The sequence below is a fragment of the Neolamprologus brichardi genome, chromosome 6 (genome assembly GCF_056152115.1).
Source record: "Neolamprologus brichardi isolate AB-2024 chromosome 6, ASM5615211v1, whole genome shotgun sequence".
In the NCBI taxonomy this organism is placed as follows: domain Eukaryota; kingdom Metazoa; phylum Chordata; class Actinopteri; order Cichliformes; family Cichlidae; genus Neolamprologus; species Neolamprologus brichardi.
The window spans coordinates 26,124,797-26,148,884 of record NC_142109.1 but is presented as its reverse complement, the minus strand read 5'-3'; the positions used below and the strand labels follow the sequence as shown (position 1 = coordinate 26,148,884).

General features: G+C 38.6%; 2 protein-coding genes across 3 annotated transcripts; one reads left to right on the top strand and one right to left on the bottom strand.

Moving 5' to 3' along the window:
* Positions 1-196: 196 nt before the first annotated feature.
* On the top strand, positions 197-12,044 carry si:dkey-246e1.3 (uncharacterized). Its single transcript, XM_006790795.3, has 4 exons — positions 197-274; positions 10,501-10,647; positions 10,730-10,826; positions 11,003-12,044. Exons 1-4 carry the CDS (start codon positions 217-219, stop codon positions 11,337-11,339), a joined length of 639 nt encoding a protein of 212 aa, XP_006790858.2. The 5' UTR covers positions 197-216; the 3' UTR covers positions 11,340-12,044.
* On the bottom strand, positions 11,650-24,017 carry xpnpep1 (X-prolyl aminopeptidase (aminopeptidase P) 1, soluble). Of its 2 annotated transcripts, none has more exons than XM_006790794.3 (20): positions 23,872-24,017; positions 22,600-22,724; positions 22,189-22,252; positions 21,571-21,675; positions 21,066-21,158; positions 20,188-20,331; positions 19,752-19,847; positions 19,212-19,293; positions 18,580-18,790; positions 17,424-17,513; positions 17,281-17,331; positions 16,566-16,624; positions 15,122-15,199; positions 14,959-15,030; positions 14,822-14,882; positions 14,615-14,684; positions 13,876-14,049; positions 13,061-13,137; positions 12,761-12,859; positions 11,650-11,925 (listed from the first exon to the last, which is right to left on the bottom strand). In XM_006790794.3, the coding sequence occupies exons 2-20, from the start codon at positions 22,714-22,716 to the stop codon at positions 11,806-11,808; spliced, it is 1,863 nt and encodes a 620-aa protein (XP_006790857.1). In that variant the 5' UTR covers positions 22,717-22,724; positions 23,872-24,017; the 3' UTR covers positions 11,650-11,805. The 2 variants fall into 2 exon arrangements, with proteins under 2 accessions (XP_006790857.1, XP_087698042.1); XM_087841916.1 differs by lacking the exon at positions 23,872-24,017 and adding an exon at positions 22,983-23,200.
* Between the last annotated feature and the right edge of the window lie 71 nt (positions 24,018-24,088).

Sequence of the window (24,088 nt, the reverse complement as noted above, 5' to 3'; positions counted from 1 at the left end):
CCCATTCTCTGCTCCATGAGATGGCTCTCTGGCCTCTGCAGCCACTCTAGATCAGGCTGCTTTAGGCCAACAGCGGCTTTGGGAGTAGCAGTTAAACTACACTCCCTCGCTGCTTTGTCACACATACAAAGATAAATAGATGTCTGATGGGTTTTTTCAGATAAGAGGATTGACTCAGTGAGACCCTGCAGAGCCTACACACAAGTGAGTGACCGGATGCTCGGATCGCTAATAGACATACCCACATTAAGGATGAAACTACACTGCACACTGGGTAAGCTGTAAAAGACCACACAAGCACTTTGGTCATCAAGATAAACTCATTATAATGACAAGTCTTTTGCTTCAAATATGATATTTTATTTAGAGTAGAACTTAGATGTAGGCTGAATAAGAGTTTTCGATACTGACATTTAGCCCAGCTGGATCAAATGCAGAACTTCTTCAGTCAACATGGGCAGTAAATGAAAAAAAAACAACAACCTTTTTCTAGTTTTAATAAGCCAACTAAACTAAATCATTCACACACAAATCGTAACTGTGGTACATATTTTTCTTTTTTTTTTATGTTCACTTTTTTTAAAATGCATTTTCCCACATTTTTAAAAGGATTTTGAATAACTTTATATATGCCACTCAGTTAAAAATGATGATTTAGTAAATGACGAACTCCCCCTCGTCATGTTTTACCTCAGTCTGTTAAACTTGACAGGATATTTATATTGCAAACTCATGTGCAGTTTTGCAATCCCTTTTTTTATCCCACTGTGCGATACAGGCAGAGGGAGAACAAGAGTTCATGGGAACTTTTTTCTTTCTCTAAACGTAATATGTGACTAAATTAACACAAATGGCACAATATGGTGGCATGACTAAAATATACTAAAAATAAATCCCTTCCCTGCTTTTCAGTTATGATTGATTAGACAGCTGGAAAACTTCCCTCAGACATTACAGTAAATAGAAACGATCGGTTTGATGGATCTGAGTCACTTATTCTCATGTTACAAGAATCAGTAAATCTCTATAATTCAGTTGTGATTTGCTCTTCTACGACCTTGAAACAAACGCCTGCTTTTATTATTCATCCTCTCCTCTTGCCGTACCTCCCAGAAGCAGTGCTTTACAAACATTAGCAGACCTTTCCTTCCCCTTTGTGACAAATACTTAAATTCAGTCAATCTTTGAACTAAATTGAAACAAATTTCTTGTCATATTTACACACTAAATTCCGTCCTGTTGCTGGATATCCAGGCGTTTTGATAGATCCGATCAGAGAATTCAAAAACCAACACAAAAAGTGTCTTGCAGTTTCCAAACAGTCTCCAAAGTCCATTTGCCAAACTGCATTTACTCCTGGCAAGCAAATGATTAGCCCTGGATATTCTCAGAGATACAACAGGCTCCTGGTGTCCAGCCAACAGTGTATTGAGGTGGGATGAGACTAAGTAATGAGCCGTGGGAGATGGACTGTCCATCTCAGTAATGCTGAATTATGAGCTTGGCTTGGTGATAGTTCCTGATTTGAGTGATAGAAGTGAAATGCAAATGGTTGTTCAGTGGTACTCCCATTGGATTTTTTTTTTAAAGACCTCGTATAAAACTACAGAAACTATTCTTGGTTACTTGGTTGCCAGTGTTGGGAAGGTTACTTTTAAAATGTATTCCATTACAGAATACAGAATACATGCCCCAAAATGTATTCTGTAACGTATTCCGTTACGTTACTCAATGAGAGTAACGTATTCTGAATACTTTGGATTACTTAATATATTATCATGCTGTTTACAACTACATGAATGTACTATTGCTGTGATTTACTGTTACTAAAAGTCCGCGGCTCCGAACCGTAGTAAAGGGACCTCTGGCTAATATGGTGGGTTCTGTGTCGGCTTGTAGCCGAAAACTAGCTTTACTTTGTTGTCTGGGTCAACTTTGCTAGCGAGAGACAGAGAGAGGCGTTGAAAGGCTGCTCCAACGGAACTTATTGTTTTTGGAGGAAAACACGAACACGGTGTACAGTCGAGTCTTAATAGCTTACTTACAACTGGGCTTGTCAGGCTCTCTTCTTGGCTGCAGTGGTTATTATTATATTTACATGCTTCCAGCTCCCGTTTTTGCTCGATGACAGCTCGTACTTTTTCTTTTTCTCCCTCCTCGCTCACAGACACATAACGTGTATGGCAGTCCATTCTCCCTGCAGCACGGACTACACTGCCTATGATGCTACATTCTTTAGAGCTATGCCTGTAGCATTCTGCTTATTAGCTTAGCACAACAACAACAAAAAGGCCTCTCTCACCCAGGAAACACGCAGAGAGAGAGAGCGTCACCCTGTAACCATGGCAACCGTAACGCTGCCACCTGGAACTACAGAACGTAGCTGTCAAACAAAACCCAAACAGTCCTGACCCGCCACAATATGAAACAGGGAAGTACCGCCGTGTAATCCATTTATTTCAACAAAGTAACTGTATTCTAAATACCACCTTTTTAAACGGTAACTGTAACGGAATACGGTTACTCATATTTTGTATTTTAAATACGTAACGGCGGTACATGTATTCCGTTACTCCCCAACACTGTTGGTTGCATCAGTCCAATATCTGCGATATCTGATATTAGCCTGATAGATGCATAAAAAGTTAGACTGGCGTTCATATTGAAACATTGTTGTCAATGTGCCAGCTGACACCAGGAGAAGTAACACAGCACGGAGGAAACTGCATGATGACAGCAGGTTTTCTTTGTATGTTTGCAGTCGTTTTTAGTTCTTATAGTAAAACGTGGTCAAGTGAGTTGATGTAACCAAAAAGCTCTGATGATTATGCATTTTCTGGACTCTCTCTCAATTGCCTGCTGTGAACCTACATGATAAAAACTCACCATATTCTAACTATATGTATAAATGGACTGATTCTTATATAGCGCTTTTCTACTCTCCCGGAGTACTCAAAGTGCTGTATACAACATGCCTCACTCACCCATTCATGCAAGCACTTCTAAACACAAGTGCAAACTAATCTACAGTCACAGTCACACTCCGAACACATCGGAGGGCAATTTAGGGTTAGTATTTTGCCCATGCAGACTGGGGAAGCCTAGGATGGAACCACCAACCTTCCGATCAGTAGCTGATCTGCTCTACCACCTGAGCCACAGCCACCCTGTGTGTAGGTTTTCTCCACATATAATCTTACTTTATTTCAGGAGGTGGGCGCACAGAGCAAGGAAGGAGACACTAGCCCAACCTTAAATAGGTGCAAATGGAATAAGTGCAAATGAACAAGGTCACTAATATACAGTTCATACGTCTATTTATTTTTCATGGTTTTGTTTTGTTTTTTTAATCTTTGTCGTGTGCACATGTATTATTTTAATAACATATGACAGTTCAGTAAATTTATATTCTTGGATGTTTTAATTTGTTACGTTTTGTTTTACAACGTTTAAAAAGCAGTGTTTAAGTGAAGCCTGATGCTGCCTTAAAAATAAAAGAATGTTTCTTAGTGTCTTCCCCACAGTGAGGAAATCAGAATACTAAATCAAAACTGGTACTGGCCTTGCACTTGGACACAGCAGGTACACGAAGCCAAGGTATTAGTATCATAAGTCATAAGTAAAAGAATGTTGTAATCCAAAAAACAATGCTGAATAAGCAATTTTTGCAAGATGTGTGACATTTTGTAAGAAATCAGACGGCTTACAGTGAGTTGATCGAAGCTTGTTTTCTGAACGAGAGATTAATGAGCGGCTGCTGAGTGCTAATTTTGTGTAAAGCTAAAACACATGGTGCGCACAGGTGTTTTCATTTGTCTTCTGGATTACAACACTTTGGACAGAATGGGAAACATATTTTCCCCTCACATTCTTTGCAAATCTGACCACAGGAGTCTTTATTTACTTAAGCCAGCCAACATATCAAGAAACTATTTCTGTATTTTCCCCGAGTTCTCACTCGTTTCTCTTCTCCTTGCCTTGTGTTTCTGCGAAGCAAAATTATGAAGCCGCAGAAATTTACCGTAGAGGAATTTATTTCTCTCTTTTGAAATGGTAAGAATCTGTACCACAAAACCTGCATCTCTACACCCGGCTTATATCTCATTAGACAAAGTAAGTAAAGACACCTGTGTGCACAGGAACACCTTAAGACTCGTATAAAAAATGTTTAGAGAAAGTGCTAACAGTCTTTAAAGTCAAATATAAAACCTGTTACAGATAAACATGTAAACTAATTATTTCTTCACTGTTGATTTTGTTTGATTACATTTTGATTGAAAACACACTTTTACATAATGAGAAATGTGCAGACACATATCATTTCTTATCTGGTGACAGGTTCTTTTGCTCATTCTCATGCTCTTGCTGGCACAAGCTGTAGCCTCGCCTGAGTTACTGCGTGATCATCAAACCTTTGACCGCGCCAGGAGCCAGGCAGACTTGAGAGCAACAGATCCCTGAATTAAAGTGGAGATTTGTGGAAACCTTGCATGATATTGTTAGATATTAAGAGATTACATATGGTTTTATGGCCAAATCTTGTTTTATATAAAAGAGAAAATAAATGATGGAGAGTAAATCTCTGTTGTAAATCTTGAGGTCTTTAAGCATGGAGATTGTGAAACTTAGAGATTATTAATACTTTCTATTACATATGTTTTTCTTTTTGGTATTCGTTACAAAAAGCCTGTGTTTCTTATTCTTCAGTCCACTAGTGTCTTTGTTAGCTATTTGTAAACAAACTGAACTTTGTTGAACTCAAAGCACATTTCCTGCGTAGTGCAGTAGGGGGTCAAAGGGCAGACAAGGTCGAGGAAATACTGTGTATGTAGTTTTATGACTCATGCACAATTCATGAGCCTCTCTGTGACACTACTTGGTCAGTTTCACAGACGTCCACTGAGGGCCACGGTATCCTGTATTCAGCTTTAATTGGACAAAACAGTGATGACAGCAGGCATCTTTAAATCACACATTTAAAATTCAGTCTCCAGTCTTTTACATTAGTATGAATCTAACATGTGTTGTAAGATTAGGTTTGATTAGGTCAGGTTGTCTTTATTTTCCTCACAGTCAAAACAGGTTATTGCTTCATGTCCAAAACAGCTATCACAATAACAAATTTGGGCTCAAATTCAACCTTCAACCCTCTTCACAGAACAGTAAAAACATCTGACAGCATTGCTGTTGTTTGTTTTGGGAATTCTCAAAAATGAGCGTCAGTATTTGGCAACAGATTATTTCAGTTCATTCTTTCATCGTAGACACTAAAGTATGACCCAGGACTTCATGGGAAACAGTTCTGATGCTAATTGACTGGATTCATAAATTGTAAATCAAATCGACCTGAACAAAAACAGCGCAGACTGAAATAATAAACACACATACATGTCTTCATTAAAACATCTAAAAGTTTTATGCTCTTGTAAAACTTACATTAGGTCAGTATTTAAAGTTATTAACTACTAACCACTGTATCGATCATTTTTGACACTAAATGACTTAGAATTTTAAGATTTTCCAAAACCGTGTGATTCTTTTTTGGCTGCTTATTCTATCAACCCAAAAGAATTAAATCTAAAAATATTAGCTAAAAAATATATACATGAATGAATTATTGCATTTTCAACAGTTTTTGAATTATTGTAGATTCAGCTCTACTTAGATTTCCATCACAGGGACGATTCTTTTCTGCTTGTTAGCGTATAAATAAAGACATTTCATAAACCAATGTATGCTTTTGACACTATGAGCCATATATTTTTACTGTATGCATATGGTGCACTTTAGCCAAAACTACACGACACAGAACGTTTCCTCTCCTAAATGATGATCCATTTTACAAAGAATTTTAAGCGGTGAGTCTTTCACCATGTACAGAAGTCATCATACACAGTGGCATGACCGCTGATTATTATCAGAGATATCAAAACACAACCAGCATACATTATTCAGCCTCTGTGCATTAAAGTGCACCTCCAGAAATTTAACTGACAAGTGTAATAAATCAAGTCAGGACCTTCCTGCTGAACCACATCCAAAAAAATGGATCAGGCTAGAACGCTAATTCCCCACAAACCTCTGTATAAATACTGAGGGGGAGGAGGCAGAGGAGCACAGTGGGTGAGGAGGGGTGAGGCTGGCTGATGAGGGATGGTCAGGAATTCACCAAAAAGAGTGGGTAGAGTTTGACAAAGATTATAGGAGAGATGATTGATTGACTTGGATGAATTTTATGAGTCAAAGAAAAATATGAAACTCTGTCCCTCTGTTTATAATGTTAACCTCAATGGTTCCACAACATAAAAGCATTTTTACAGCCATCCTGGGCCTTAATAACATACGTTCAGCCAAAATATAATATAATTTTTGGCAATCAATAAGTTTAAAAAGGAGCAAACAGAAGATAACCAGTGCACAGGGGGGAGAAAAAGAAATGGAGGAGAGGAAATGAGTAAAGGGAATAAGCAACTTATTATGAGGATGTTGGGTACAAGCCAGCGAGCCTAAGAACTACAAGACATTCAACAGGAAGGTCAAAATCTCACCTGCTCCGTCTCTGTAAGCTGCCGGGGTTAGAAATGCCAAAAAGTCAGCTAATGATAAGGGAACTTTAAACGTGGGGGAGTAAACTTTCTGATGTAGAAACTGAACAGTGTGCTGCGGTGATAAATGAGGTGGTGGTTGTGGATCGACTGTGAACATGGGAGAAAGCATTAACAGTGACATTACGTTTTTTATCCACTCATCCTTTCAGACATATGCCCTCTATCGCGCTTAATGTCTGTCTAGTCTAAAGGCCATCGCTTACCATTGGTCCACCTGATGTGGCAAAGGTCATGAGTGTCTAAGGCAGCGTATTAACACAAGTGCCTTATAAAATGAAATGGGTGGAATAATGCATTCAGGAAACACAACTCCGTGCATGCTTATAAAACTATTTTTGCTGAATGAGACGTGGGCGTTTATTTTTATCAGAATCTTTTTTCTTTCTTTTTTTTTTCATTAATTTGAATGATTTTAATCACCTTTTCTTCACGTTATATTCATGATTAGGTTACTGTCTTCATGTTTAATCAAGCTAACTGTATTTTTGTTTTGTGCGTTTTCAAAGGTAATGTCCTAGTTAAAAATGTTATATATAGGCAATCTAAAATATTTTTGAGTTGTTTTAAAGAAACATTACATGTAAAGAGTAACTCTGGGATAGAGTTGAGTGCTATTAAGTTTGTCTTTCTCGCTGTCCGTCTGATTATGCAAAAACTAACAGGATGAATTTCATGAAACTTACCAGAGGTGAAGCATGGACGAGAGGAGAACCCATGAAAATTTAATGTAGATCTGGATCACTTTCTTCAAAGTACAAAATAGGGCAGCGGCCTTGACAGAGGATGTACTTTCTGAGTACCCTGTAAGTGATTATTTTTTTTCCCCTCACACATCTCTAAAAAGGACAACAAGCCAAGAGTTTAAATGAGACTATTTTAATCGGAAATCAGTTTAATAATGTGCAAAACAAAACCAGATGATTCACGTCTCTCTTTGTTGACTGAGCATTAATCTTTAATAACTCAGGAGGCTTTTCCAGCACTCCAAGTCAAACCAAGCGCACAAACTCATCAGGATCATGCTATCATCAAAGTGCCTGGATTTTGCTTGACTGTGACACACAGATTATTTCATCAGTAATGTTAGCCCTTTTTTGCAAATGCTAACAAAAGATAATTTTGTTGAAATGTCTCCTGTTTATAAGAGCAAGAAAGCATGACGAAATTATGAAAGCATCCTTTAACAAATGGAAATGTATTTTTCACATAGCTACCCAAAGGTTAGCAATCGATACATACATACATAAACACACATAACGTTACACAGACATTTGGCGATATCCAATTTCCGAATTTGCTTTAGTTAGTCAAAATGAATGTAATGCATATAAACATTTCTCGTGAAAGGCTTTAAACAACATGAACAGCACCCACTAGATCTGAAAATAAATTATATATTAAGTTGTTTTTTTTTTGGGGGGGGGGGGTCATACATTGCTACCAAATAGAAATCTACATGTAAGAGGTATATGATATAATTACAAGACAAATACATATCTTTAATACAACCTTAGTACAATGAAAGAAAAACAGTAAAGTTATTTTGGTAGTTATTTCTAACAGTTTCCTCCACAGTGTTAATATGGTTGTTCTGGGTAAAAGTGGGAAATATTTAGTTGGTGTATTCCAGGCCTTATTCCCATGATAGTCACCACAAACAGAGTTAGCTGAAAACTGCCTTGCTCAAATAAACCTTACCAACTAAATGCCACCCACATTCCCCTTAAATCAAAACAGTTTAACCCTGGATAATGAAGAAATGGATGGGAACATTAAACAGACTTAAAAGGAAGTTTAGGAGGCTAGTAAACACATATTTGAGCATCTTTGTCATGGCATACTTCCTAATCAGTTAAATGAAGTCTGGCTTTGTTTTTCTTTAATGTGCACTGACTTGGAATATAAAGACCCCAGCTGTCACTCAACCCTAAACTGCCAGGGCCAGTCTCAATAAGTAATGTGACTGCAGGCTGAAGTACAAACAGACGGGCGAGGTCTGACACCTGCTGGAGAAGACGATCACTGCAGGAGTTTGTGTTTAGCCAGTCGTGGAAGCAGTTTTTTGTTGTTTTTTTAAGAACTACCAAACGCTAGAAGTGAGATCTCATGCTGACCCGGACCCTGAAACACAACTATCTAATGAATTTGTTAGGACAGCAGTGTTTTCATGAAGTCCTTGTTTGACAGTGCAAGCTATCCACTATTTTTCAAATGCCAATAATTTCTTGTTTAATTTGATATAGCAAGTTATTATATTTTCTAAGAACTAATATGCGTAAATATTTCTAGAAAGATCATTCAAAGAAGTAAAATTCTCAAAAAGTTCACTTCGTGTGGCAGATCGTCTCATCAAAGAGAAACAAAACCCCTTTTAATTGGATCCTCATAATTGCATGACGTCTCCCGTGGCGGTGCACGGTGAAGTGAAGCATAAGAAGAAAGAAGAATGCTGTCTTTGTTGCGTTTTTGCTGGCTTTGGCTCTGAAAACACTTTGGAAGCACTCTGCCGTGGATCCTGACAGTTTGTGGAAACTGATTTTAGTCTAATTGGAGTGTTGTGTTGTACTGTACTACCGTCCTCGAAACACGCAAAGCCAGGAGTGAAAATATAACAGACAAAAGGTAAGGAAATCACTGTCCCGAATTTTGGATTTTGTCTGAAATGTCGCCTAATTTCACTTCTCAATTATGATCCACTTTAGGTCACTCGGGTCCTTTTGCCACTCCTAGTGCTGCTCTGTCATACTGCACATGTCATACTTGACTGCAGGACTGGAGCCCTGAGCCTGATCAAAAGTACCACAGCAGCACAGGATCACAGTCATCAAGCCTCTAAAAATACGCAACTCTGTGCTGACCACCTTGCCAAGCTATATTCACCTCTGTGCTCCCCTCTTTGCAGTTCCACTCCTCCTTTGGCCTTCCTCACTCCACTGCATGGGGCATCCTTGACTATTACCATCCCACCGCAACCTGAGCTTCTCACCACCATCTGCATTCAAATAAAATACCTATCTAATCTGCCACCTCTTGACTGTCTACTTTTGGGTTAACCATTTCTGTGTAACGCTAGAACTCATTAGAGTTTGTACCTATACCTCAGAAGCACTAAATGTTCTTTAACCATTGAATGTGCAATGCTCCTCCATTTCTGCCCCATGCTTATGGTGCCTGCTTTCAAAAAGCAGACATGGTAACAGGAAAAACACTTGTTTAACTTTTAACAACCAGTGGGTGGCGCCATGCATCTTTTACGTACAGTCTATGATGTGAACATATCTTTACAGATTTAATTAAAAGTAAGATGGAATTTCTAATTTGCTAATTATTGAAAGAGAGTGATAGAGAGAGGAAAAAGTCAGCTATTTCCTCTCTTTATATTAGAAAAAAGGATTATCTTTGACTTTTGAAGGTAAGGAAGGACTCTCAGAACTTTGCCACTATTTCTTTGACTTTTTATGGTCTAAATGCTTACAAATTCAAGCTAAATAGATAACAAAATACAATTTGAAACACTTGCACTTTTATATAGTAAAAACTGTAAAGCCATGCTTTAACTGCACTGCACAATAAAAAATTACTTCATTTGCTTAATTGCGTTGCTTCCTCTTTCAGTGGTGGAAGCTTGGATCAAGCTCACTGGTTCTGGGTCATCACCCAGAGCTTATTACAAACAGTATAAAGGGATCAGCATCTCCCTCCCCTCAGTGTCCCCCAGAAACTTGAACAGAATAATGAGCAGTAAACAGGGAGAGTAGCAGAGAGGCAGAAGAGGGGGTCTCCAGCTCAAGGGCTGACAAAGAAGGGGGGGGTCACCACAAAGACTCACTCAAGCTGTTGCAGTCACATGGGCAGAGTTTTTTTCAATAAACCAATGAAAAGAGTTTTACAGCCCAGCCTCGAGTCCTTGTTTTGGATGTCAGTGGCAGCAACATGAGTGAATCCGCACAACACAGAGTGCCGACGATAGTGAACCTCCACCTGAACGGGACCGCAGCTTTGGAGCAGCAAGACGAGAACATGAGCTCCGGCCTGTTTGGTATGTAGTGTTCTTCTACTAATTTCTCAGAACTCTTATCATACAGTTTAACGGTTTTCCCCCTTTGCTTTCTGCCACCCAGATATCAAAGTGTTCAACGTTGTGATGATTACTTTGGCCTTTTGTATACTTGCCATCACTGGCTTGTACTGCATTACCGTCTGCTACAACCGTTCCAGGTGAGCCTAAAGGACTAAAGCATGTTTATAGATATGTGCAACTCCTAGCTTAATTGAGGTAACAGCTGAATGAAATTGTGTATTTGTTTAAATTAAAACTGATAATCTCAAAGAGTGACCAGGTAATCCAAAGTAAAGTTACATGTCAGTGTAATTACTACTGCTTTGTTCAACAGGCAGTCAAAAAGAGCACAATTATACGAGAGCGCAGTGACCCGAGGCGAGCCGGACGATCCCGTGGCAGTCAAAGCAGTGAAGAGATCGACGAGTTTCATCAACCCTCTCACCTTCTTCAGGAAACCAGAAGCACCAAAGGACAACTCCCGGATCTATTACATCTACAGTAACCCGCTGCCCGTAGGAGGGAAGGATGAAGATGAGGGAGCCAATAAAGCAAGTGGGATACCAGAGGAGCAACAGGTGCTCTCATTGTCTCACTCGTTTCAAGAGTTCGCCAGTGATCCCAAAAGAGGTGTCGTCCTGGACCCTCCAATATTTTACATGCAGCTTTAGAGGGTGGGAAACAGTTCTAACAAGATTAGCTAGAGGCACTTGACTCAGTCTGAAAGGTTGGAAGTTTGACACCTCCAGCTATGTGTATGAAAACTTCTCACCAAGATGTGAAGGGCACTACATCAGTTGTACAACCTAGATTCAGTAGTCTGTGATACACTACTCAGAACTATTACTACTGTAGGTTTCTTTTGCTCTAAAAGAGTCTGAATAATGTATTCCATATGTTTCATGAACACTCAATATATGCTAATAGTTCATCAGAAGTTATTTCCCCTCACAAAAACAGTAAGCATATAAAAGTGCTTCTTGCTTTTGACAGATCTTTAATAAAACTGCTGATGTAATGTGCTTTACAAAAGAAGCTGGGTGCGAGACATGGAGAAACATGAGAAAATACAAACGTTTATCACTGCAGAGCAATCAACAGTAATCCTGGGCAAAATGATCACACAAGAGTTGGTCCTCAGATGATCAGCTGGGTCTCTCTGATCAGCCACTCTAATGCCTCCTGCCTACCCTGCCTCTCCAACTCTGCTCCAACCACCTCCCGACACTTCCTGTGGTACTCATTCACCCAGTCCCGCTGCAGGAGAGGAGAGCCAAGAGTCAAACCACATGTACACGGCATCATGTAATACAGGATTTCAATAACATTGCAAGCTGAGAATGTTCATATTCACTTCACAGAATAAAAAGCTGATAATACTGGATGTGCAGAATTTGAAGTTTTTACCACATATATAACTGTGATAAACTCCGAGTTAGGGTTGTGCGATATGACCAAAATCTCATATCCCGATATAAGACATCTATCGTCCGATAACGATATAAATCACAAAAATGTAACATTTTCTGTAAATTCTGTGAATCTCGGGCAGCTCGACTTGCGTGAAGTGTTTCCAGCTAGACGTCGTGTAGTTGCAGTCGAGTGTTTTAACCGATGCATGAAACTACACATTTTTAGACATAAGTTGTAACAGCCGCCGTTTTCTTTGTGAGGATTTATTACACGGCGTGCTGGGGAGAAAAGCCTGTTTTAACGTTTGAGTCTAAGGTTTAATTTTTAGCACCTGGCGGCTCTTTTTTGCTTCTCATCCGTAAACACTCTGCATCTTTCACGTGATTCAGTTTATTTTATTTAAGTCAACAGGATCTTGAGCTTTATTGTGAAAGGTTTATGTGAAACAAGCAGACACGTGGTGGTTTTACCGTCGTTGTTGCTAACGACAACGCATAAAAACAAACGCTTGTCTGTCTGTAGTGTGGTTATATTCAATATAAGATTGAAAAATATTGCCGTAAACAGTTTATTTTGCGACACCACGAAACAAACGATTGCATAAAAAAATATATCGAACAACCCTACTCCGAGTATACATATAGAGATTTTTCTTTTTATCCGAGTACCAAAACCTTACCTCCTTCTGAGTGAGAAGCTCTGTATTCATCATTTTCACTTGGATGGGAACCAGAGTGAGAGGCTCAAATGTCAGACTACCCCTGTTTCTGTAGTTGTACTGCACATACAGACAGAAAAACAAAAACATCATTAATTCATCTCATTATTTTGCTACAAAGAATTAAAAGTAAAGAACATCTTAATGGTTATAACGACTCATAGATATTTAGAGAACGTGTAAAAAAACAAAAACAAAAAAAAAACGCATGTTTGATCTACTGCATTTCTAAACATTCATTTGACCTGTTTTAACACGTACTTTGGGCTTAGCTGGTACAACGAGGACCACATTTTCCAGACGAATGCCAAAAGATCCATCTTCATAGTATCCAGGTTCTACAAAGAAATAACACACACAAACACACAGATTATAGCCAGCTGAGCTTTGGTAGACTTATCCTCCTAGGACCTGGCATCCACATATGTGGACATCACATTTTGGGTTTTCTAGACTAAAATACTACATTTTGCTCTACCAGTGCCTGATATCCACTTACGAGGACATTAGACTGCCACTAATCTAACAAAAAGTGAATGTCCTGATATGTGGATCTGTTTTTTCTCAGAAACAAAAGTCAAGTTTAAAATAAATAAATAGATTTTTTTTTAAAAAAAATCACGTAATTCTTTGTTTTTACATTTATCCCAATCACCCCAAATAGCAAAGAGAAAGAAAAAAATGCATGCCATGAAAGAGTTCAGGTACTTAGGAGGTTAAATTTGGATATTTTTACAAGATTTTCTTTTAATCTCTGGAAAAACTACAGGTTCCTCTTTTGACTTGTACACTACTTGGATAAGCAGATATCTCCAGAGGCGATACAATGATGTAGCAGTTTTTGACTGTTTTATATCACAGAAAAAAATAGAAGGTTAATGGAAAAAGTCAATTAATTATTGACTTTGTTTCATTTCCAGTGTACTCACGGTATTTATTGTTTTAGCTCTTTCCTGAATTTGCTGCTGGGGTTTCTCTGAATAACTGGACATTTATTAATCGAACAGCCGCTCTGTAAACACTGCAAATGCAACAGATTCTTCATTTTATGATCCATTACATACAGTAGATCATACCATCGCTGACAATCATGCCGGCCTCCAGCGGTTCATCTGCGAAGGTTTTGTAGCTGATGCCGCAAGGCCCCTCGTGAACGTTGAGGAAACAGCCCACCCCGTGACCTGTACCGTGGAGGTAGTCCAGCCCAGACTCCCACAGGGCTGCACGGGCAAACGAATCCAAGAGGTGGCCTGGTAAAGGAATAGAGGTTTAGATCTGGATTCTTTTCTACATTTCAACACAACATTTCAAAGGTCTTTTACGTCTCTGCTTGTGCATGTCAGAAAAAAATATGCACATGGATTGTTTGGATGTATTTAAATGATTTTTTTTCCTAGTTAAAATACTGAGTGTATGATCATAAAATACTGGTGGCAGCCAGTGGTAACTCTTAGCATACTAGTAGATGCACCTATGGTAATAATTTCAAACTTCCATGTCTCCTGGCAGGGTGACAGCTTCCGGCTTTTTACGGGATATAATTATAACACGATTGTTCTTCCTTTAGCATAAGACACAGTTCAAGATCGTAAGTAAACAAGCTTGTTTGGCCAAAAAGATGCCCGCGTTATGAGCGACAAAATGTTTATCTTGTAGAAATAAAACATTTGTATTCCTGAATAGACAGAACAAGTACTAATCACCGTGAGTCATCTGGAACTTTGTTAGCTAATTTGGTGTAAAATCGTCATTTTTAACATCCGTGTACTGAAAACAACATCAGCATAGTCTTAACGACAGAGCCGAGTGCTGCACCTTTTGTTCCATTGGGGAAAATGGCAGCGCTGACAGCTATGTGTCCCTTCAGTACGTAGGTAAAGCATTCCTAGGAGGAAAATAACACACATATTACAAAGATACATATAATAGTCTTTGTAAACAAACAGTACTGAGTCAACCTAAGTGTAATTCAATTAAATTAACCGGTGGCAGGAAATATTCTGAGCAATCACACAAACTTACCTTCTCAAAAGCAGATGGTGTCCCGAAGTGCATGGTGCGTGTGACGTCTGTTGTTCCGTCACTGCAAAAGACGTAAAGAGGTAACTAATTATCCTAAAGACATCTGCTCTGCAGCATTTAAAAACAACCTTACTTACACGTATTGAGCTCCAGAGTCGATGAGATAAACTTCATTTACGGTGAGTGTCCTATTGGTCTCAGGCAGTGGTCTACAAGCAAAAAAACATGAAATCACAGCTACAAGCTAAAACTATGAATTAACAAAAATGACAAAAATACAGTTTTTATTTGCAAACTAACCTGTAATGTATGATCGCTCCATGTGGACCAACACTGGAAATTGTTGGGAAGCTGAGACCCACAAAATCTTTCTGCTGACTGAAAAAAGTGCAAGAAAATGGTAAGCATTAATGACAGTCATAATTATACCATGAGAAATATTTGAAATTAAAAAAAGAAAACCTTTTTTTTTTTTTAAATTTTCCGAGATGCAACTGTTTCTTGATGACAGCTTTGGTTTCAAAAGGTAGCCACATGGAATAGTTCTTAATTACCAGTTAAGTGGTAACGGACAAGTTTCTTCTTTTTAATGTGATTGAGATGATCGGGGTTTGTTGTTATACAGCAAACAGCTACATTTTAATCAATAACAACTTCTCCACCTGCTTCCAGCACTTCCTGCTAGCACCTGGTGGGAGTTTGTTTCCCATATTTGCACTATTTTTGCTTACTATAGAAAAGTTTTTAAAACCATTTATTAGTTTTAAAAAAAGTATTTTTTTTAATGACATATGACACTTTCACCTTTTTCCCCCAGAGGGATAAAAAATATTGCAAAAGCTTAATACCAGGTTAAGATTAATACCAGAACTTCAGCACTTTGTTTTCCTCCTATATCCAGTAGAGGGAGCTGTGACCAGTCTGTGCTCTGCACACTTTTACTCTGCAAGTTTACTCAAGGGGCTTCAAACCAAATAGTCTTACATCTGAGCGGGTTTAAAGGAAAAGACAAAAAAAAACAAAAAAAACAAAAAAACAAAACAAAACTATTATCAAGGTCGCACAGTGACCGTGAGAATTCAAGCACACCGAAACTTAAGTAAATCGCAACAAATAGAAAAAATGCTTTAAAAAAAAAAAAAAAAAAAAAAAAAGCAAACAAAACACAACAGAAATAAAAAGCAAAAGAAAAGGCTCACAAAACAAATAAACAAAACCCTCACAGAACACAAGAAACTTAAGTTTTAGGAGACAAAGTGACGGGCCAACCATGGAAGTGATGAGCTCACAGTAAACATCTAACAGAAAACTTGTATTTACTGTATTATATTAATATTGCAATTACAGTACAACACACAACACACGCTTCATATTGTGATTATATTTTAGTTTTCCATAAAGAAAAGAGTTTAGAGAAGTGAATACATTTTAGAAATACAGTTGTAAACGCTTGCTTGTAATTAAAACATAATCGGCCCAGTTTCAGATAAGTGACAATAACTGATCTTAATTGATCCATGTGATGGCAGACAGAGGTTCCCGTTTCTGGTAAAGACGGCTTTGTGTTCTATTTTTTACCTTACCATTTAATTAAAAACCCTTTCAGTTGCACTTGAGGGAGGATGCAGATTGGAACTGGACCAGCATCTTTTAAAGACATCCTTTCCAAGAAGGAAGCTGTTGAAGCTAAACTGGATGAGCTTGATCAACATTACGTTAAACAAAAGAGCAAAACAAAACACACCTACGTAATTCTTCTGCCTTATCAGCAGCAGATATCTCAGTCACGTTGCCGTTTGGAATCTGTAAAATTACAAAAACCAACGCACGTGAAACTCAACAAGGAGACAACAAGGAAGACGTTAAAGCTCATGACAAAATGTCATCCCGACCATAGCATTCCTACACTCACAGTGAAAAAACACTGTGAGTGCAAAAAAAACAAAAACGTGTGTTTCCTGGATGATGAGAGTAAGTGAAAATCTGTATTATAGAGCAGCGGTCCCCAACCTTTTTTGCGCCACGGACCGGTTTATGCCCGACAATATTTTCACGGACCGGCCTTTAAGGTGTCGCGGATAAATACAACAAAATAAAACTAGTACCGGTACCGAAAAAAAGAAGATTTATTCATAACACACGTGAAAAGACCCAGGAAAACCGAGTTAACAATAAAAACGATAACAAAATAACGCTGAAAACCGATAAAAACCCTGAAAACCATACATGCCTCAACTCTCGCTGCCCGGTACCAAACGACTCACGGACCGGTACCGGTCCGAGGCCCGGGGGTTGGGGACCGCTGTTATACAGGGTCTTTCCCTTACAATACAAGGCAACTGTTGTTGTGATTAGGTGCTATATGAACTGAATTAAATTGAATTGAAGCCAGAATTGAAAATTCCAGAGATGCATGCATGAAAATAAGATTAAAAAACAAAACAAAAAAAATACGATACCTCCTTTTCCAACCAAGCAAAGAGTTCACAAAGTGCCACTGCATCTTTGATCTGTTGGCAAACGCACAAACACACAGTTTATAAAAATATTAGACACACTAATATGTTTTACACTACATATTTCAGGGGTCAGTGATTCTTACGTGTGCCATTTTCATGCCTTGAATCTCTGTGGCATTTTTCACAGCTTTGCCGAGGCAGAGTGGAGTGTAGGGAATTGGAGATCGGTGAGTCTTTACCAAAAAAACAAAACAAAAAGCAAAACACAAAAACATCAGGAGAAAACATTAAAAAACATGCAGCTCTTTTACTATTTTTTAAATATATTCATACTAAATGAGAAATATTTATTGAATTTTGCTGCATTTTTATGAATGTAATGAACCAGTTTCACATCGGGTAGAGCAGATTCATGTTACATATTAAGAGTTGTTAGTTTTGCTAAAGTTACAAGATATTTTTCAAGTTTTACTTGCTAATGCAGGTGAGAAAATGAGTATTTCTACCAGACAATGCTCCTGCATTAATGTCTGTAATCTTATAGGTCTCTGTCCTATTTCTGAGAATTTAAAACAGCATGTTTTCAAAAATCTGTAAAAACTCTCTGACATTTACAAATTACCCCTGAGCCACAAAGTACTCAGGTATGTTTTTACCAACCACTGGTATTTAAAGCAGACACTACTTCTTCATATTTGTGTAAACAGACATGCCATAGACGCAATCCAGCTTGTTTTTTGTTTTTTTTTAAATCTTCTTTATCTTCTTTTGTGAACACCAGAGGCCAACAATGAGCCTCTACACATGAACTATTGATATCTACAGTGAGAAAACGATCACTGCTGAATTTATGAGACCAAACAGCTTTTAAAGGATGCCAAAGACAAGATTTTAGACCTGCATGAGCCTGGAACTGTTGGTACGATTATTCAGAAGTGGCCGATTTACAAAATGACCATCAACCACCATCTGTCTGGAGCTCCATGTAAGACCTTGCCTTATGGGTGGTTGGCAAGGATGTCTTACTTCAGTGCTTGGCAACAAGGATTTCTCCACCAAGGACTACGTCATGTTCTGCTCGAGGATTGAATACTTATTTCACTCTCTGATATGAAAATCAGTTTAGAACTTTTATGTAACGTGTTTGTTTTGGATTCGCAGTCGATATTCTGTCTCTTCCTGTTCAAATGAAACTACCACATGAATTACAGCACGTTCACTTCTTCTTAAGGGAGCAAACTTACAAATTTAGCAGTGACTCAAGTAATCATTTCCCTCTTGATTAATCATTTCTCTCACCTTAGGGATGACCTGTGTGAGAGCACAACTGGCTTTATCACAAATCCACACTTTGTCCTTTGGGCCAAGTGCAGCACAGATGGCCTGGAGCTCAGTGTAGACCGACTCATACGGAAATGTCTGGATGCTCAGCTCAGGTTTGCTAGGGGAGTCCAGCTGCAGATGCTCTCTCGCTGCAGGGTCAGAAAGACGCTTGAGGTCCACAAAAAACCTGCAGAGAGGAAAGGGTTGCTGAGTGAAAAAGGGAAATGGTTAACACAGGAGGAAACCCTTTTTCTCTGGCTTTGGGAGGTGTAATCTACTGGATGTGCCCTTAACTAGCTACTAAATACATACAGTGTACATATCGCAATACATATAGTATACAATCTGGTTGCATACAATTATTTTTAGATGTCCTCAAGTGCATTGTGGAGTACAATTTATTAGCACTAACAGATGTGGTTGCACTAAACACAATGAAAATGCACATAAACTTGAAATTTTGTCCAAAGTCCAGATAGGTACGTTATGTTATGCACACCTTCAGTTATTCTGACATCTCTCAAATTATACAAACTACTGTCTAAGTTTTACAGTAAAGCACTGTTTGTCCAAATTCATAATCACTGATGCATCATACTGGACGTCACCTTATTGTATTCATTCCCACAATGGTATATGCAAAGAAAACTGGGTTGTACTCAATGTCTGCCCCGCGAAGGTTGAAAAGCCCTGAGAAAACAAAACAATAAGATGACAGATTTAAAAAATGAAACAAAAAAAAAGAAACACCCTATTCTTCCTTCTATTATGATGCATAACATAGCAATGAATACTTTAATTCTCATGAAACAATGAGCCAGTATGAAGTGGGTGGTGTAAAATGTCAGTGTTATTATTGAACTGTCATTCATCCTTACAGGTTTCATCTCTATAATCTGCTGGTTGAAGCCATCCAGCCCTAAATGTTACCTGCTGACAATCAAAATAAGTCTTCATCTAATAAACAGGACAATCAGAAACAAGAGCAAATAAAGCACGGTGAACGCTGAGGTCCTCGAATCTAAAGGGACACTCGCACATGTGTCCTCTGCTTGTTATCATGTACCGAACAGTAATATTTAAATTATGCACATTGAAGAGCTTAACTGAACTGCACTCAGGAGCAGGATAGGAAAACTGAACCGTACACGCAATCTCATCCAGTGCTGTTGCAACAAACCAGGTGATCTTCCTCTCTGACATCTTGGCTCGCAGCGTTGTGATCTTGTCTTGCCAAGAAATACCTAACACAAAGCATAAATAACACACAAAGACACAAGTTTGTTTCATCCAATGCCTATACATCTAGTTACTGAAGACTGGAAACGTAATTAAAAGGGCCATTAAACTGTGTCTAGATTATGTGGATTTCTAAAAGTATTACACAATTTTTTTACATTTTTATAAATTTTTATAATTTTTATAAATTTTTATAATTTTTTTTATAAATTTATAAATTTTTTAAAATTAAAAAAAAAAAAACTCTTGTTTTTTTTTTAAACAGACAAACACTTAATAAGCTACTATTAAAAATAAAAAGAGGCTACATGTAAAATGGTTTTAATGCTATTTAATTGCACTGACCAGTGAAGTCTAATCCTAGGCTGCGGAGTTGTGTGCTGGGTCTTTCTGGTCGGTCCGGCCAGACGGCATCGATAAGGTTATCCTGCACTGCTACCAACGAGTGGCCAGCACTGGACAGAGCCTTGAACATATTCTTCCATTGGTCTGAAACACAATATGAGATTTCTTAACAAGCACAAATACCAAATAAAAAAAACAGAGTGTTACTTCATAGGGGCAACAGAGTCACACTCTGCAGTAATCTCGGCAGATCAGGTGATTTAAATATCAGCCAGCATGCATAGTTTCATAGTCCAACCAGCTAATCTCATGAAGGTCATGCTGATTAAGTCGTATTAGCCTACCTACAGTTATTGCAAGCTGCTTGGCAACCCACATCCACCCAAACTTGTCCTTTCATTCGGTTTTTGACAATTCAGATAACTTTATTTATCTCCATGTGGGCATTAGATGATGTCTTATCTGTTGTCAACCATGTGTGCTCTTCTATACTGTGCTATTGATATAAATTTGAAGTTAAAAAGAAATGGCCATCGATTGTAAACAATATTCTTCTGATTATACAGATCCTAACTGAATTTTTATTTATTTATTTATTTCGGGTGATTTGTGGGTCTGAAGTGGAGACGCTGCGGGCTGCCTCTACTCTACAACACAATGCAAGTGTATTTGTCTGAGAGCTTACGAATTCCTCCATTTTTTTTTGTGCAAGTTAAAATCTAATAAGATGAGCTAGAAATGTTCAAATCATGCACTCTTGTTGCATACTGGAATATTTCCGTTTGCCTCGGTTGCCTCACTGCAGCACGAGCGGTTTTCCAAGTAAAGCTTGCAATGCTAATTCACTGAACTAACATGAATATGATACTGTAGCTTACCAGCAGCAATGATCCAAGGATCTACTCCCACTTTTGAGTTTTCAGGAAGAACACTGATCAGCCAGTCTTCCTGTGAGGGTGTCTCCTTCAGCCCTGTATATGATTATTAAAATCAGTTTATGACACCTTCAAGACATGTGAATGTATAATATAAATGACTCATACCAATGTTGGAAGATTGAATACTAAAATGTATGTGTGTCTACACTCGGTGCGGACACAAATAGTCTCTAAACTTAAGTTTGCGACATTTTTCCAGTCTTAGAAAAAACCCATTCTGACTTATTGTCTAGCTGTGACTCAAGCCTTATTACTCATGCTGTGACAAATCTAAATGTCCATGTTGTGCCTGTGCAGCTGCTCCATTAGAGAGCCTCGAACTTTAAAAGCACATGTAGTTAAATATAACTTTTAAAATGAGGAAAAAAAAAAGATCCGTAGGTGTTTGTACTTTATGTAACAGAGAGAGATTTTTTCATCACTGAAACACCAAGGTGGACATTACCCATCTTCATCAGGGTCCAGTTGTTGTCCATCTGCTGGTGGGCTTGCAGGAAGTACCGGCCATCAGTCCACATTGCAGCATGCTGCTCTGTAACGATGGCTGTGCCTGAATGGCAAAGTATGGAAGAAATTTTGTTCAGCACTTTCTTTTGGCTACTTGGCTTTATTTGTACAAAAAGCATATCTATTGATTTCTCTGAAGCAACATATAAGGTTTATACCTCTGAAATGACAGCAGTGAATAAGCAGCCTGAGAAAGAGTGAATTTATCTTGTCTCGTGTAAAACTGTGGTTATGTCAGGACAGAAGGCAAGATTTCCACAGTGTTTTCTTACATTTAAAAAAAAAAAAAACCCCAAACCCCCCCCCCCCCCCCCCCCCCCCCCCTCCCACCTTTCTTGAAAGTTCACAGCCTTTAACGGGAAAGAAAACTACTTTTCAACATGAAACTAGGTGCACTGGTGTTTTTTGTTCTGCTTTACCCTTAACAAACGAGTCTGAACGAGAGATATCAAATATCATTCTCAGTTATCAAATGTTCCAGATTTTTTGCGGTGAAAATGATTGATTATACCTACACTTGAGTGTGCAATGGGAATCATGCACAAGCAATACAAACCTGCAGAGCCGTCGAATCCAGAGATGAATTCACGTCTGCAGTCACACGGTGCAATGTATTCACTCTGAAAGTCACACAGACACGGGAGAAATCAGCTTCATTAACAATCACTGTGAAGTGGCCATCCACCCAACAAATATTTTAATTGCCGCCATCGCTGCTAGTCATGTGCATGAAGAAGAAAAGGGCAGGGTTAGGGAAGTGTAATGAGCAAAGGGCTACAATCAGTTGCAAAGGTCAGACAAGACCATGAGAAGTAAATTAAAGTGAATTAAGAAGTGAATTGAGTTCACAGTGAGAAGGGAAATTAGAGAAGTGACAGAAGTAAGAGGAGCAGCTGAGAGATTTTCCGTGTGTCTTGCTAACGGGTTGTGTAAAGATATTTATTGTAGTACATGTGATTTGATTTACCTGATGTGCATCTCCAGATGGGATTATGTAGGCTTGTATAGGCTCAGAGAAGTATTTACAATTCTTCATTGCCTGACGGAGCTGCCTGAGCAGCTCTCCAGTTATCTTTGGAGACATAGCCTTTTCTGAATGGCAAAGGAGATATGTTTGAAAGAAGTCAAGAAAAACATTAAAATAAAAAAAATAAAAAAAATCTAAACATACATAGTTAAAAAAAGAAAAAGCAATCTCAAAATGCATCATAAGATCGGCTCTAGTTTCTCGTCAAAGCACCGATTAGTGTCCAAAAACACTGATCTCAAGCATTGATACACCAGTACTCAATAGGTAATCAGATATGCTGGTACAATTCCAAAACACAGATGTGGTTCTTTAGAGATTACCTGACTTTTCGGATGGCATGTTGAATTCAGATGACTGAAACTGAACAGACTGACGACAACCTACCAAACTATTCACGTGGAGCTCAAAGTCACAGGCCACACCTGGACCTTTATTCTGCTGCAGTATGCTGAATAAGCAACTGTTACTGAAGTCAGAGTTAAATATTAAAAGAATAAGATGACTGGGTTGAGGTGGCATTTGTGTGACCCTTTGCACTACAATAATCACCTACAGCAGTGGATTCCCCCATCACTCTCCACATTGAGTGTGAGGCTGTGTAAAAAGAATCCACAAACCGACCAATCAGGTAGCAGTATTGTACATCGATGAGGTCTCCTATTGGCTAGAAGCTCAGCGTGCGGTTGTTGTTTACAAGTTGACATGAAATGAATCAGCTGCATTCAGTATCTGAACCACAAGCTAGTTAATTTTCTCAAAAAAATCCAATTATTGTATCTGAGTGCGTTTTTAAAAAGTAATAAAACAGACAAACGCAGACTCTGTAGCCGACTTTTGTTTCCATTAAGGCATCACTTTTTTTTCCTAGAAAAGGCCAAACAGAACACACAAATAACTAATTCATTCCGAGTATCGGCAATGGATTTACATGTGGGTGTGGTAACACACCGGTGGAATATTAGGAAAGTTGCTAGCTAATTATCCAGCTTTACAGCTGAAAGGAAGCGCTTTTCTCGCAGCTTTCGTAACAGACAATACTACAGGCGTGGGCGGACTGGTCGTTTTCCTCATTTTGAAAACAGTCCACAGCCTTCTGTACTCGCGCTGAGCCGCCTTGAAACAAAACGCTAGCATTTCAATCCGCAGCTAGCGACCATAAAACGGTAAAGTAGCCCCCCGCATGCAGCCAGTGAAATGCTGAATACACACCCGGTGGTTTCGCCTTGAAAATGCGACACTCAGATTTAAAATCGAAGCGCTCTTTTAACCAGCTCGGACCTTGTGTTAATTTACAAAACAGGAGGCTGCCATTTCGTTGTTGACGTTTGTGGTCACGTGACTGTAGCTTCTTCCAGTAGACGTAGCGGGATCCAGACTCGCCTCTTCCTCTGTGAATAATTCATGCGCTCTCTACTGGAAACACATA